General features: G+C 36.4%; 1 protein-coding gene across 1 annotated transcript in view; it reads right to left on the reverse strand.

The window, feature by feature from the left end:
• Window positions 1-16,954, reverse strand: part of KIF6 (kinesin family member 6) — a gene marked incomplete at its 5' end in the record, with an annotated part of 130,746 nt that overhangs the window by 16,101 nt on the left and 97,691 nt on the right. The window contains 4 exons of the mRNA XM_081325200.1: window positions 1,667-1,761; window positions 3,297-3,432; window positions 4,315-4,396; window positions 15,690-15,740. Coding sequence (XP_081181326.1) covers window positions 1,667-1,761; window positions 3,297-3,432; window positions 4,315-4,396; window positions 15,690-15,740 — 364 coding nt within the window. The remainder of the gene's footprint in view (window positions 1-1,666; window positions 1,762-3,296; window positions 3,433-4,314; window positions 4,397-15,689; window positions 15,741-16,954) is intronic.

Consider the following 16,954-nt stretch of genomic DNA (forward strand, 5'->3'; position numbering starts at 1 on the left):
CTTTCCTTCTCACCCTTTTTAGCAAATATATTTGCTTACACTAAAGCCACTTTACCTATACGAAATTGACAACTTAAATACTTACTTGTCCATGCTTAAATGGTTGCCTTTATAGACAACTTGGAAACTTCAGTTGGTTCAGAATGCAACAGCCCAGGCATTATTTAATTTAATTTAATTTTAACTTAGTTTTATACTGTATTGTTTTTAAATTTTGCCCTGTAAACCACCCTGAGTCCTTCGGGAATAGGGCGGTATACAAATTGAATAAATAAATAAATAAATAAATAAATAAATAAATAAATAAATAAATAAATAATTATAAAGTGCTGTGGTGGCACAGTGGTTAGAATGCAGTATTGCAGGCTAATTCTGCTGACTGCTGATTCCAGCAGTTCAAGTCTCACTGGCTCAAGGTTGACTCAGCCTTCCATCCTGCCGAGGTCGGTAAAATGAGGACCCAGATTATTGGGGACAATATGCTGACTCTGTAAACTGCTTAGAGAGGACTGTGCTATCTAAGCCTAAGTGCTATTGCTATTATTCTATATCTGAACTATAGGCCCTATACTGGCTTACCCTAAGCTCTATCTCCAATTTAGAGAACTGGTTTTAACATAGAAGCTCTGTATGATACAGCATACTTGAGGTACTTTCAAGACAACCTTCTACATGGAAAAATTGGTTTTTGACTTATGGAAGCAAGTGAAGCAGAGATCTTCTGGAGAGCTTTTTTAATTAGTTGACAGAATGTTATAGGAATTTTTCCATTGTTTCAATTAGGTTGGTTTTAATTTTTCTATAAAATCTATCATAATTAATCTGTGGACATTTTATTAAATTCATATATTGTCTGTATATGGCTTAGATTCATATGATTGTGGAATCTTAGAAACCTAATAAACACATAAAATGAAATCCTTATTTTATCAGTTCATAAAATATGGGCCAGACATTACTGCCTTTAGGTATATTCACAGCTGAATCTACAATAAACTGAACAACATACTTCACAAGTCTAGAGTGGCCTGTTGGGATAAATCCCATGCTCATTTTAAAATTATTTGGACAAAAAACTTAAAGGAAATATTTACCAGATTGCAAGTATAGTTAACAAGTTGTTAAGAAATACAAGGGAGAATATAATTTTGAAATTATGATGATAAATTGAAATACCATCCTGAAACCACTGACATGAAATTCAAAGGTAAATATAATGTACTTCAATAAGATACAAAAAAAGAAAAGGTAAGGTAATGACTAGAAGGAAGATTAGTTTGATAGCATCTAATGTACAGATGTAAGACTCATAGTTGAGCATGAACTATTAATGCCATAGCTGATAAAAATGAAGTGAATCATTAGTCTGGACCAATAGAAAAATAATATCCAGATTATTTCAGTCTATTCTGTGTCAGGCAACATGTAAAGTACTGGAGCAGGAGATATTTAAGTAGAGGAGAAATCAGGTTAGATCTTATGCTGCAGACATCTTCAAGCTCTATGATTCTACTCTTACTGAATTCACAACATGGATTCATTGCATGGAACACTTATGTATTACTTTACAAAATGGCCATACAAAATTGGTATATCACTTTGCCTCCTGTTCACTCAGAAAAGCAGAAATATCAGAAAACACACATGCAGAAAGGTACCATCTTACCTGATAGTACCTGGATGTAGCTGATTTTCAAAAAACAAGGGAGGAGTCTTTAGAGAACTGGCTGAATTCTGAAAAAGTGGCTTTTCTTCTTGGCTCTAAAGAAACCATAGGACAGTGATCGCGAACCTTTTAGAGACCGAGTGCCCAAACTGCAACCCAAAATCTACTTATTTATCTCAAAGTGGCAGTGCCGCATCAGCATTGTGGTGCCCTCGGGGGGGGGCAGGGGTGTGTATGGCTCACTGGGTGGGTGTGGCTGTGGTGGTCACAGCAGACTGGGTGGGTGTATCCAGGGTGGGCGTGGCCACTTCAAAGTTGCTCATGGGGGGATGCCTGTGGGGGCCGGGAAGGTTTGGGGGAGATCCAGGGGGTCTCTGGCAGGTGGGATGGTGGGCAGGAGGTTTGTCCTATGAGATGAGGCAGGGGGCAGAGCGGGGTGACATTGCCGTGGGGCAAGGCAAGGCAAGGCAGGGGCCAGGGCGGCTGCTACCTGACACCATCAGCCCCTGTACAGAGAAAGCCAGCGAGTGCATGGGGCCAACGGTGTCTGTCAGCAGCCACAGCCTGCCAGCCCCTCAACTGGTGCACTCTGGGGCTCTGCAGCCACTGCCAATACCGGGCCAGCCCTCCAGCAGCAGGCAGAGTAGGGGAGGGGGAAGGCACTTGATGCAGACTGCTGGACGCGCCTACTCTCTCCCATCTGTTTTTGCTTGTGGCTGGAGAGCAGGTTGCTGCTGGTCATCTCCTTGGCTGCCACCCAGAGCTGCAGGCCTACCCAGCACAAAGGAGGTGAAGCGGTCGGCTAGGAAGCCCCACGTAGAGATGGTAGAGCATGCCTAGGGCCAGCAGGTAAAAGGCCATCCCGAGCGGGGAAAGCCGGATCCCCATTGCCGTCATGGCCGCCCAGGGCCAGCAAAGATGGGGAGGAGGCACGCAATCCTAGCTGAGACTGGGGGGGCATAGTGCTGATGGGGATCCAGCTTTCCCCGCTCGGGGTGGCCTTTGGCTTGCTGGGCATGGGCGTGCTCTACCACCTCTACTTGAGCTTGCTAGCCAGCCGCTTCGCCTCCTTTGTGCTGGGTGGGGCTGCCGCTCTGGGCAGCAGCGGCGGCCTAATGGACCTGTGGAAGCTGCTGGCGGTGGCGGTGTGCATGCCCACAGAGAGGGCTCTGAGTGCCACCTCTGGCACGCATGCCGTAGGTTCGCCACCGCTGCCATAGGATAAGAAATGAACCAGGGGTTAACTCTCATCTCATTAATGTTGAAATCTAAATATTGAAATCTTTACTTTGAATTCTAACTTTCCACACAATTTTATGTATATTATGTATCTCATTATATCACTACAATTGGAAATTCTTGAAATGACAAACTCAAGTTTCAAACTTTCTCAATAGTTCAGTTGATGTTAGATGATTAGTCACTTAGAGGCACAGAATTTTACACAGTTTAAGATGTGGAAAGTTAAAATGCTTTATTAGAAGAAGTGGAATGATTGCTGCTTTTGTGTCAAGTTAAGGAGGCAAAAGTCTGCATTCAAATATTTTATCAAACTCAAACATCCCAATCTTGTTTTCATCTGACAAATGTAAAAGTTATTCTGAAAATGAAAATAAAGACACCTAAATACCTGCAAGTTTATTGTTTCCTCAGACCACCAAACTTCAAAATCTTTTTGCAACTTCACTTTTGCTTTTTCCATGAGGAGCTGCAAGTGTTCAATCTCTATCTTCAGCCCTTTCAAGTGAGTAAACATTGTTTTATAACTACAAAATGGAAAAGAAAAAGTTATTATAGGAGATGCAACTAATCTGCTGCAACTAAAATGTAAAACTGAACTGAACATCTCTCACCATTTGCTACCTGCTCACACATTGCAAGTTGGGAAATTGATTTATTCCTTGTTGGATATTTCTCTCTTGTTTGATCTTTATTTGTAAAAAATTATAAAGTCTGGTAAATTTATCATGTAGGATATGAATAGAGAAGACTTTCCCCAAATATTAGCCACTTGCTCATCTGTCAAAGAAATGCCCATTCAAAAGGCCAAATTCTCACTGAATAAATAAGTGTTGGTGAATTAGATCCTTTCGGTAAGCAGGAACTCTATTCTCAGTCTATTCTCAGAAATTGTCCCTAAACTCTGAGAAGGGCTCTGAGAACTCAAGCTTATTCAGTTCTGTAGAAGTGGTTGCCTGAATGAGATCTCCTCTATAGCTCTTTGATTTCTGTCTCACCATCCTGCTTCGGATTTTCTCATCTGCTCTGACCTTGAACTACCTTTGGTCTTTGCCCTTAGAACAATGTTCAGCTGTTCTCTTGCCACTATGATTGTGTTTCAGTTTAGCAAAAGACCCAAAGCAGCCAATTGGCACCAAGGTTTGGGGAGACTCTTCTTGAAAAGGGACTTTAGCTAATTATGGGGAAAGAAACACTTAATATCTTTCTTAAATGGATTGACAATCTAGCCAAATCTATGTTTTCCCATTGCTGAAATATGGTCCATGTGTAGACAGGTATTAAGCTAACTTAATTGCATACAGTTTATGAAATATATACATGTTACTTAGTATTCAGCAACTTACTGCATACAAGAAACATACATACTTATGTAAGTTTTTAACATATAATAATCAAGCCAAGAGAACCTTATTTTCTTCTGTTCAATTTGTGTTCGAAGTGCTTCTTCTATTGGATCAGGTTGATTCATTTCTCGAGGACTGATTATAGCTGCAAGTTATAATCACTCAGTGTTAGCAATTACATAAATAGAGCCAAAGGACACAATTTAGGTTGTAAGTAAGCCGAATGCATTTCATCTTTAGATTCGTAAGTTGTAAAACAGGTTGATAGCTTCAGGAGAAAGATCAGTAATGCCCTCTGGCAATGTATTGTTACTAATATAATTTACTTTTCATTGCCTCTCTGGACTGAATAAAGTACCAAATCTATCTCCTGCTGTATAATTCCCTATTTAATGAAATATGCAGTGATCTAGCTATTAACATGCTAAAATTGAACCATGACCAACTAACCATAATGGTTGGGATGAAATATATGCTAAGCCAAAACTAAAAAACTACACTATGGTTTAGTACGGGGGTAGGCAACCTTGGCTCTTTTATGACTTGTGGACTTCAATACCCAGAATTCCTGAACCAGCCAAACTGACTCAGGAATTCTGAGAGTTGAAGTCCATGAGTCATAAAAGAGCCAAGGTTGCCTATCCCTGGTTTAGTACATCAACCCATTCATTCATTCATTCATTCATTCATTCATTCATTCATTCTTTTTTTTTTTTGCAACTGCCAAAGTTGGTCATCCTGAAATCTAGTGCTTTTTATCTGTAAGTAGAATTGAACCTGCCAATCAACTGTTAGTTTCTTAGCTGGTCCTAGCTCCAAACACTGATTGATTTGTACTAAACTTATAAAAGGTTGTATATAATATCTGCAGGAAAGAAATTTTGCACATAAAGCTTTATTGGTCTATTGTAAACATCCTGTGCTTACTTGCTAGTATGTATTGGGATTCTCTCTAATAATTTTTTTGTATAATTTCTCAATATCCAACTGATATTTGGATGGCTTTTATTTACCTGTTTTTATTTTTTATATTTTTTCTAAAAAAAAATCTGTTAACTTCCTAATTTCTAGAATCCCAAATTAACTTTAACAGGGCAATCCAGTACATTTATTCAAAGATTGGCTACACTGGTAATGATGTACAATAATAACATATTTTATTGAAATTTACTTGCAGATATTCAATAAATATTAATTTAATTAATTTAATATTTAATTTACTAAAAAAAGTTGCAGCACTGAGATACACAAACATAAACACACATGCATAGTTGCATATGCAGGTGCACCAACAGACACACATTCTTTTGATTCTTGCTGATTTTCCCTGATAGGTCTGAACTTGCTGATCCCTATGGAAATCTTACTTAATATCTCCCCACTCCATGAAGTAGTAGTAGATCACTATATGCTGCTGTGCCCTTCCACTTTTTTCCTTCAGGAAAGTGACTGACCTCCACGGTCCCTTCCAACTACTAGTACTATTATTATTATTATTATTATTATTATTATTATTATTATTATTATTATTATTTCCCTTTTGAAGCTGGGAATGAAACTCTTTTATCTCAAATGACTGGGGAAATGATGGGACTTCAGTTATTAAAATAATAATAAAATAAACAAAATCATAAAATAAAAAGCATTTTTAAAAAGCTCATAAAAATAATAACGATAAAAAGGTATCTAGTGATTTTAAGCAAGTAATCTTATATACACAAGAATGATACTGACTACTGTATAATTTTGCAATAGAAAGGATAAAAAGCTCTGAAAATATTAGAAATAATGGTGACCATTGGCTCAGTTGGAAGGTCTTTCCTGCCTCTGCAAAATACCCATTGAACTGTTGCAGCTAGCTTTTAAAGGAAGTAAAATGCTCCAGCCCAAATGGACAAACACAGCTAAGTTAAGATAACTTAAAAATAAGCGCCTGTTTTCAAACTGTCACAGGAAAATATATTTAAAGGTTGGATTCATGAAGAGAGGGAGGAGAATAAAGGCTTCTGACTTCAAAAAGTGGTTCCTGTCCCATACTGCCAATGGGTCAACCAGACAGTATGGCTCAGCTTATAGTCAACAGGTCCAAAACAAGAAAGGCACTCACTTTTCTCCTCACTTTCAAGCAGCAGGATTCCAGAGAATGGGGAAAAAAAGTCTTCTCCAGAATGCAGAGAAAAGACAAATCATTTTTTAAAAAAAATCAGGGCAAGTTACTTGTTCCTGATGTAAGTGGTTTGTAAAACTTTATAATTAAAAACAGTTCAAATCTAAAACAATGCAGCAATCTAATCAGCACACACACACACACACACACACACACACACACACACACAAGGTGACAGATAAAAGAGGCTCTTCTGACTCAGAGGAAATGAATCAGCTCTAGATATAGTTCATAATAATAATAATAATAATAATAATAATAATAATAATAATAATAATAATAATAATAATAATAATAAGAAGAAGAAGAAGAAGAAGAAGAAGAAGTTGGAAGGGACCTTGGAGGTCATCTAGTCCAACCCCCTGCTCAGGCAGGAAACCCTATACCATTTCAGGCAAATGGCTGTCCAGTCTCTTCTTAAAAACTTCCAGTGTTGGACCATTCACATTTCAGCTACTTAAAAATATTGAAAAAGCATTTTTATGTGTTTATATTTGTCAGATGGTCTCTTATGGGGGAGATGATTTGAAGGTTAAAACTTGACAAATTCCAATAGATCATCTTTGGACAACATCCCTCCCATCTGCTTTTGTTCTAAGCAAAACCATATGCAATTTTATCCTATCAATGTGATAGCCAGGATGATGTAGTTAGAGTAGGCCAATGAAGACCTACATTCAATTCATGCTTCAGACAGAGAAGCTAGGTGCTCCTGGCTGCTGGTGTTTCTGAGCTAACTCACTTCAATCTACTCCATGTTTATGGAGAAGGGATAGGAAGGTGTGCTATGTATACTGTGTGAGCTCCTGGAAGAAAGGCACACATTTTAAAAAGAAAAGGCTATATATCTTAAAAGAATTTAAAATCCAGAGGTTCAAGAGACGAACATATCTGAGTTTGGAATATTAAACAAAATTTAGAATCAGATGTCCACTCAGCATCTGGTAACAGACATTTGTAATAATAGTACAATAAATGCAATTTTAAAAAGTGAGCCTTTTCTGTTTGGCATCTGCCCTCAGACTCACCCCAACCCTGCTGGCTTTTTGCAAGGCCTAAAATACCAGCTTTTGCCATTAAGCCTGAGGCCCTGCTGGTGTGGGTGAGCTCGTTTCTTGGCTGTGTTAACTGGGATGATTTTTAGTGTTGTAGATTGGTTGCTCAGCTGCTATTTGTGTTATTTGTAATTTACTTCTTGTTTTTAATTGTTAGTTGCCCAGAGTCATGCATTTGAGGAATAAATCAATACAAATGAAATGCATAAATATGACAGTGGTTCATAAAATATTAACAACTAAGAGTCTGATCTGGGACAAACATATGAACATCTCAGATAATTTTCAGAACTAAAGGCCTACATTTACTTTAAAGTGTTATTTTTACTACATTATTACAACTAAAAAATGAAAAAGTGAAGCAAGCTTAACTGTATTAGAAATTCTTCTGGAAGAGGTTTGAACAAGCTACTTTGCAACATTGTGAAATCTTTGCAAAAGGCACTGGGAATCAATGATATAGTATAAGTGAAAATGAGGAAACCTCTGCTTCTAGACGCAAAATAACACTATGCTAACAAGACAGTGCAAAACTGAAAACATACTTGTTGGCAAATAAGCTTCTTTTTGTGCTTCTCACTTTATTTTTGTGTAATAGAGCTGTTTTGTTCCTATTTTATGCTCTACATACCATAAAGTTTGATTTCATGCTAAAAACAGATTGTTTTTCTGAATTGCCCCACACTAGTTTTCAAGCGTTTTCTAAAAATCCTTCAAATGATTTTTTGTTTGTCTTTCATATGAATATTTTTTGTTCAAAGGAATTAGTCTTTGTTCCTTCTTCTTTCAAGATGATTAAAACAGCCCTATTACTGCAATGTTCTTGCATCTGGTTGAAACAGTGTCTTTCCCAAAACCTTTGAAAGAGATTCAAAGAGTTAAAAAAAAAGAGAATGAATAGTTTTGAGACATTTTTATGGCCACATGTGTGAAAAAGTTACATTTGGAAAGTGCCTAACTTTCCCTGCATCAGGAACATTTTGTATGAACCTAAGATATACAAGTCCATAGTATATAAGATTTTAAGTTGTTTTTCTGTTCTGCTTTTCATTTATGCCCGAATAAAAACCACAACATAGTTATTAGATTTTATCACAACTATTTTTCAGCAGCAACATTCTTAGAACTTGGCCAATCACCAACTGGAAAGGATATTTATTTAGAGAATACTATGCCAGTAAAATAACATTAACCTCACCAAATTTCAACTTCAAGAGTATTATAAATTAGACCTGCTGAACCTAAGATCTGCAGCATTTTTGTTGGGGCTCTGCTCAATCTCTTTGTGATCCCAGCAACACCATTTGTTCATGGTCCTCCCCTACATCTTTACAGAAACTTATTGAGGTTTACTCAGCCAATCGAGTGTACAATGTGAATGGGAGAAAGCTCAGATTGCAATGTTATCTCCTTTCTAAACTGAGACATGTCCAGTGGAGTTGGTACCAGTTTTCCAGCCTGTTTCACATTCTAGTTATCACTCCCGACTTAAACTAAATAATTAAATATATAACTTAGTTACAGAAACAGAAATTGAAAAGAAACAGAACAGTACTGGGGAAAGAGAGACAGGACAAACAAATGGAGGTTCAGAGAGATATGTGGGTAGGAAGGAGTAGGAAAGAGAGAGAGAAGGCGGGAGAGGGAGGAGATACAATCACCTAATTTAAATGAAGAATAGATGACACACTAAACCAATGTTTGGACATTACTAGTTAAGATTGTTAGTAGGAAGTAGAAGATAAGAAAATAAATGAGGAAGAAGTGATAAAGTAGTTGATAACAAAAAGAAAAGGCAAAGGAAGGATTTAACAATGAAGACTCGGAAAGATGCAAAGAAAAAATGGAACAAATTAGGAAGGAAACACTTCAGCTGAAATTATAAATACTATGCAAAAATTAATTTAGTGAGGCTGACATTTTGAATTGGTAAAATTTTTTAAAAGGACTGTAATACAGTTATATGGAACTTTCATAGGCTTCAGAGATGTAATCAACTTTAATCTGAATTTACAATGAAGCAATGTTTTTTGTATAAATACACATGTGTCTTTAGACACTACCTCAAGATTGAACAATATTGACAATAATCTTCACCTCTGAGCAACTACGGTAGTTGATATGCTTATATATCTACACTAGCCATTAAAATTTATCTGCAATTTTATCAGAAGTGGTCCATTTGCCTAGATGAAACTGGTAAATCCATTAAAATGAACAGTATCTGGGTTATCTAATAAAGTATGCAATTTGCACATGTATATCTTTTAAAATTAGACAATTTTTTTCTTTATTGAAAGATGCCATATTACAACTTGATAATATAATTACAGGAAGGAATTTTCACCATCTTTGTTTCCTCAAAGTATCTATTCACTAGATCCAAAGCACTATCTCCAGTGGCAGCCAAATGAGGAAGCCTTGCCATACACTTGGCAAGTGCTGAGGCAGCCATATTTTTTCTGACATATTTTTTTGACATGAGCAACAAAACTTACTCGTCCCAGCTTCTGCCAACCTAGCAGTTCGAAAGCACATAAAAATGCAAGTAGAAAAATAGGGACCACTACAGTGGGAAGGTAACAGTGTTCCGTGCGCCTTTGGCGTCTAGTCATGCCAGCCACATGACCACGGAGACGTCCTTGGACAAGCGCTGGCTCTTCGGCTTTGAAACGGAGATGAGCACTGGCCCCTAGAGTCGGAAACGACTAGCACGCATGTGCGGGGGAACGTTTACCTTTTACAAAAGTAGAGATATATATAAAATTCAGAGGAACACTTCCATTCATCTTTGCCTTTATAATTAATTCATTTTATATTTTAAATCTATTGAAAATTTCCACTAATGGCAGAATTTTAATAAATATTCTAATGTACATAATAATCTTCTCCAAGCTGATGCCTTCAAGTCTGATGCAAATTTAACTTCTAAAAACTCTGCCATTCTGGCTGTAACGTCTGGGAATTGCAGTCTCAATACATGTGGAAAATGCCAGGTTGAAGCTGATTGCTGTAAAACATCACTGTGAACACTATATTCATAGACACGAACATTGACTAGAAATATACTATTACTAAGTAAAGCCATTAGCATCTTTGTTAACTTAGCTTCTCATTGATCTTGTCCCAGAATGCCAGCTTCCTCAGATCTATTCCAGTAAATCAAAATTATTGGGTAACACATTTAATTATACTGCAAGCGACCTAGAATCCCTGCATACTGCAAGATGGATGGCACATAAATTTAATAATAATAATAATAATAATAATAATAATAATAATAATAATAATAATAATAATAATAATAATAATAATAATAACAACAGATTAACAGTTACTTTCATATATGTAATTAAAGCATATAATTATTACAATTACTTTTATAGGATACATGAACATATTGCTCCCCACCCCTGCCCCTGGATCATGAATTAGTATGTTCAACTCAAGTTTAACACACAAGCAATTATTTTAATGAAGTAAATTTACTTTCTAAGCCATTTTATTTTTTCTCGCATCGCTGTTTTTGCAGATTTCCTGCCAATAAACTCATTTGCTATGGCACTAAAGAAATATGAACCTCTTAAGATTTAAATCAGTCGGAATAAATTCAATTTTTCCCTAAGGCAAAATATTCATGGAATGTTTTGAGGTGCATATCCAGATATGTTACCAAAATCTTGTTCCAAAATGAATGGAAAATCTATGTTCTTAACAAACATCATCTGAAAAACCTATTTTTTTTAGTCTCAGAATTCCAAGAGTAACTGTTAAGGATAAGTAATGCCAACTGCTTTATTCTACACTTACAGAAATATTGGAAAATGTTTTTTCCCCTTTTTATATAGGAGGAATGCTCTAAAATGCCTCTAGGAGTCACAATTGAAAGTGATTATAAACAATAGCTGTAAATATTTAGCTAACACAGACAGATGTGGATTGTTACTAGTTCAATTTGAAAGACAAATATTCAAAAGAGCAGAATGTACTATAGCCCCGAAATGAAATTAACTGTGAAATCCTGAGATAAATCCAACTCCTATTCAATCTTCACATGCACCACCATCACTACTTTGAGTGTTGCTTGGTCTCCCCCATGTCGGTGCTCCACAGTAACTTCCCCTTGGCCTCTGAATTGCATGTGACCTTGTTCACTTGTTCAATAAAAATCAGAAAAAAATGAGTTCACATGAATTTCCATATTTGATAAAGTGTCCTTATTGCAGGAGGGATGTCCTTTACAGGAATATATTAAAATAGTCTCTGATGATGAAATGAAAATGTTTTGCAATAATATATAAATATATCACAGCAATATTAATAAACACTAGGGAAAGGCTTTCAATTTTTATTAGTGTAAACTGGACTGAATAATCTGTAACCTTAGGACCATATGTATCTCTCAACTAATTTAACATAGCTCTTAGCTGAGTTTTAAAAGCATTTCACAAAACTGCCCCTTCTGTTGCTGTTATCACGTGAAATAAGAGAGTATCAGAAATAGAAAAAAGATGAGTCAAAAGAAAGAAGAAGGATCCTCAGAAAGAGAAGCTACAGTCATGCTCGAAATTGTTGGCACCCCAGAAATTTTTCCAGAAAATCAAGTATTTCTCACAGAAAAGTATTGCAGGAACACATGTTTTGCTATACACAGGTTTATTCCCTTTGTATGTATTGGAACACAACAAAAAAAGGGAGGAAAAAAAGCAAATTGGACATAATGTCAAACAAAACTCCAAAAATGGGCCGGACAAAATTATTGGCACCCTTAACTTAATATTTGGTTGCACACCCTTTGGAAAAAATAACTGAAATCAGTCGCTTCCTATAACCATCAATAAGCTTCTTACACCTCTCACCTGGAATTTTGGACCACTCTTCCTTTGCAAACTGCTCCAGGTCTCTCTTATTGGAAGGGCGCCTTTTCCCAACAGCAATTTTAAGATCTCTCCACAGGTGTTCAATGGGATTCAGATCTGGACTCATTGCTGGCCACTTCAGAACTCTCCAGCACTTTCTTGCCATCCATTTCTGGGTGCTTTATGACGTATGTTTGGGGTCATTGTCCTGCTGGAAGACCCAAGATCTCGGATGCAAACCCAGCTTTCTGACACTGGGCTCTACAGTGCGACCCAAAATCCTTTGGTAATCCTCAGATTTCATGATGCCTTGCACACATTCAAGGCACCCAGTGCCAGAGGCAGCAAAACAACCCCAAAACATCATTGAACCTCCACCACATTTCACTGTAGGTACTGTGTTCTTTTCTTTGTAGGCCTCATTTCATTTTCGGTAAACAGTAGAATGATGTGCTTTACCAAAAAGCTCTATCTTGGTCTCATCTGTCCACAAGATGTTTTCCCAGAAGGATTTTGGCTTACTCAAGTACATTTTAGCAAACTGTAATCTTGCTTTTTTATGTCTCTGTGTCAGCAGTGGGGTCCTCCTGGGTCTCCTGCCATAGCGTTTCATTTCATTTAAATGTCGACGGATAGTTTGCGCCGACACTGATGCTCCCTGAGCCTGCAGGACAGCTTGCATTCCTTTGGAACTTGTTTGGGGCTGCTTATCCACCATCTGGACTATCCTGCGTTGCAACCTTTCATCAATTTTTCTCTTCTGTCCACGACCAGGGAGATTCGCTACAGTGCCATGGGTTGCAAACTTCTTGATAATGTTGCACACTGTGGACAAAGGCAAATCTAGATCTCTGGAGATGGACTTGTAACCTTGAGATTGTTGATATTTGTCCACAATTTTGGTTCTCAAGTCCTCAGACAGTTCTCTTCTCCTCTTTCTGTTGTCCATGCTTAGTGTGGCACACACAGACACACAATGCAAAGACTAAGTGAACTTCTCTCCTTTTTATTTGCTTTCAGGTGTGATTTTTATATTGCCCACACCTGTTACTTGCCCAAGGTGAGTTTTAAGGAGCATCACATGCTTGAAACAATTTTGTTTACCCACAATTTTGAAAGGGTGCCAATAATTTTGTCCGGCCCATTTTTGGAGTTTTGTTTGACATTATGTCCAATTTGCTTTTTTTCCTCCCTTTTTTGTTGTATTCCAATACACACAAAGGGAATAAACCTGTGTATAGCAAAACATGTGTTCCTGCAATACTTTTCTGTGAGAAATACTTGATTTTCTGGAACAATTTCTGGGGTGCCAACAATTTCGAGCATGACTGTATATTTATATTAAAGAAACTTTCTGCTTGCTTTAATCCTATCCACTGTAGCCCCCAACAGATGAGGACATCCAAAGATAAAAGGTTTCTCATTTCTTGGTCAAAATTCTAATTGTATTCAATTAATTATCTCAATCTGCCTAGCAACCAATATCTGTGACAGACTAGTCTAGGACTTTATTGGCTGGGCTCAGAACTTCATTAGCTTTCCACACACCCACAGATCTTTTAGACATAAAATTATCAAAATGGTATACACAGTTCATCTTCCCTTAACCCTCAGATCACAATAATAAAGATGTATCATTATGCAACCTCTCTATATTAGTTCCACCACTACCACCACCTAGAAGGGAGAAGAAAATTTTGTTATTTTTACACACTGTATATATCTTGTGTTATTTCTATTTTATTCACTAGGTAGTGAGAGGCATTATGTGACCAGTCTTATACAATTTGAACTTATGGGACATGGGTAGGTAGATGTTATGCTATGGGCTTCAAGTCCTCAACCAGGAACTGAACTCTAGGAAACTTGGCACAAAATCAGTCATGTAATGCCTGTCTCCTGCTAGTCAATGTAACTAGATACAAAAATGTTGCACTAACCACTACCTATCTATGGCCAGAGAGAGAGAGAAAACTGTCAATGTAATCTAGAATCCTAATATTAACCAACTTTTACTAAATGTTGGGTTTATTTTGTCATCCACAACAAATTTTTGGAAATTTTCCTTTTATAACTTTGATACAATTATAGTTTGTTCTTAGCCCTTCTAATGGCTGGGAATGGGACCACAACACTTTTTACTCTGTATTCTGAGTATGGGAGTATATACAATAATATCTTGCAGTAGTATGTTACTAGGAAATGCCGATCATTTATCTAATTAACAGTCATCTGGCATGCAGAGATGGCATGAGAAGAATCTCTAGATAAATCATCATTCTAAAAAACAGAAAGGGCTGAATAAAAAACTATTTTTAAATGAGAATTCTGCATCCTAAGGATATTACAGGGGGGAAAAGAGATTGCTATTATTCAAAATGTTTGTAATTTGTCTCCATCAAGAAAGGCACATAAAATAAATAAAAAAGATAGCTAAAGACATTAACATCAAGATCCCCAATGGAAACATTATCTTGAATTTTATCCTGGGATTTTAAAATATAGTTATGTTTACTAAAAAGAGTTTCTTTCATTATTACCTCATACTTTTATAGTTATCAAAACAAATCAGAAGATTAGACCCCTGATTTCATTTCCCACAGCACAATAAGCAAATGACCATACTTAAATCACACAACAAATATCAGCCCACAGTGTTACAATAAATTTAAAAGGATGAATAAGCTTTAAAAAAACAATCCTTGAAGATACAAAATTAGCAAAACAACTCTACATTTGGTATTAACAAATGAAACTATGATTTCCCATTAATATATATGAAGGATATGTGAAGGAAGTTTACCAAATTATACTAATGGCACATAAATTATTATATGGTCAATATCTGCTCAAAATTGCCAATTATGTGCGTTCCTGAAACAGACTACATTTACTCCATGTAGTATTTCCCACATTAGTTTCAGAGAAGAATGAGAATAATAAATAATTGCAAAGGCTCCATGTGTTTATGGGGATGCTTGCAAACATATTGTTTGCACTTGCTTTTTTTATCTGCTCTCATACATTGTAGTGTCACAGTTCATCCGAGGATAATGTTTAACAAAAACAAAACTAGGCATAAATCAGCATGACCCAAATGGCCTCAGATGATTAACTCCATTACTTGCGATAAAGAGCAGCCCTAGTGAAATTTAAAGAGCTAAATCTTCTGCTGCTACAGTTTTGCTAATGTGAGCATGGTGGGACATTTGTCTACAATGAGGGAAGATGTGAAAATGTTGTCGCATGAACTATAACAACATGATAGACACCCACCCCCACCCCAAGATTAACACCATGTGACGTCTACAAACAAATGCCATGGGGGGACATTTTATCCTGGAATATTATATTTACCTTGTGCTGCCTTTTGCATGTGCCGCTGGATTATCTCTTCTTTTAGATGATCTGTGCAAAAATCAGAATCCAAATCACATAGATAATTTTCAGCATCTCAGATTTCAATTTTTAAATAATAACTTTGCAACGTTTTGCAATATTCCCATTTATTCCCATACTTTGCATATTCCCTTACATTGATCTCACATATTATTAATAAAGAGTTTTCTCTCTTTACTTTGACATGCTAATATCTTTAGAAAGATTTGTACATATATTCCATGAGAATGGCAACAGTGATGCTTGTTGCTCTCTCTCTCTTATCTCTCTTCCTCTCTCCATATAGTTTTGAGTGAGAGATAATTTTGTACCGTATATACAGGGTTTCCAGGAAATCAAAGATGTATTTTTTTCCCCTAACAAAAGTGGTTAATTTAGCTATTTTGGTAAATTCTGTCATCTTCACCAACCATTCTTTCATTGTAGGTAGTGTAGAACCTTTCCATGTTTGATCATATAATAGTCTTGCTGCAATTTTCATAAATAAAAGCAAAGCTCCATTACTTTTTGTCTAGTTGCTTATCCATCAGTAAATAATAGCATATTCCAAAGACTATTATAATGTGTGTAGTATCTGCTCCTTTTAATCTAAAATGCTTGGAACTCAATCTGTTTCTACCATTAAGTTGTAATGCATCCCCTCAAAAGGTATTTGAGTGATAGTCCCTTCCCCAGAATTTTGCCTGGCTGTGAATTTGCTAGCAATATACAGGTATACTTCTGAAGCATATAATGCCTATGTGAAGAATCTAAACTTCTGGTTTTCTTTGGATCGTTCAATAGTTCCTAGACATATTCTATACCAATTTATGTTCCTTATATCAGACATTTATAAGGAATAAACTTATGATAAACACCGTCTAAAGCAGTTAATTACTGAAGAAATTATTTTTATATTACTTATAATTTTTTTTAAATAAAAACAGCATTTCTTTAGGAATAGATAAAATTCTAAAACCCAAGCCAGTTTGCTAGTCATAAAAAGGAACAGCTTTCTGAGAGCATTCATACTTATATTCTACATTGGATTATAGCTGGAAGAGAAAGAGATATACCATGATAAGGGTTGAAATCATCTTGGTAATTTCATTGTAAACAATGTTTTTGTTGGTACTAGAAGATCAATGCTAATTCCTAGCTTCTTGGGCAACATATATGGTAAATGTGAGTGCAAAAAAGATTCCAGAATAAGTCATCATTATGGCTATTCTTGTGGGAAAAAA

The sequence above is a fragment of the Vipera berus genome (genome assembly GCF_964194415.1).
Source record: "Vipera berus genome assembly, chromosome: 1".
NCBI classification, from domain to species: domain Eukaryota; kingdom Metazoa; phylum Chordata; class Lepidosauria; order Squamata; family Viperidae; genus Vipera; species Vipera berus.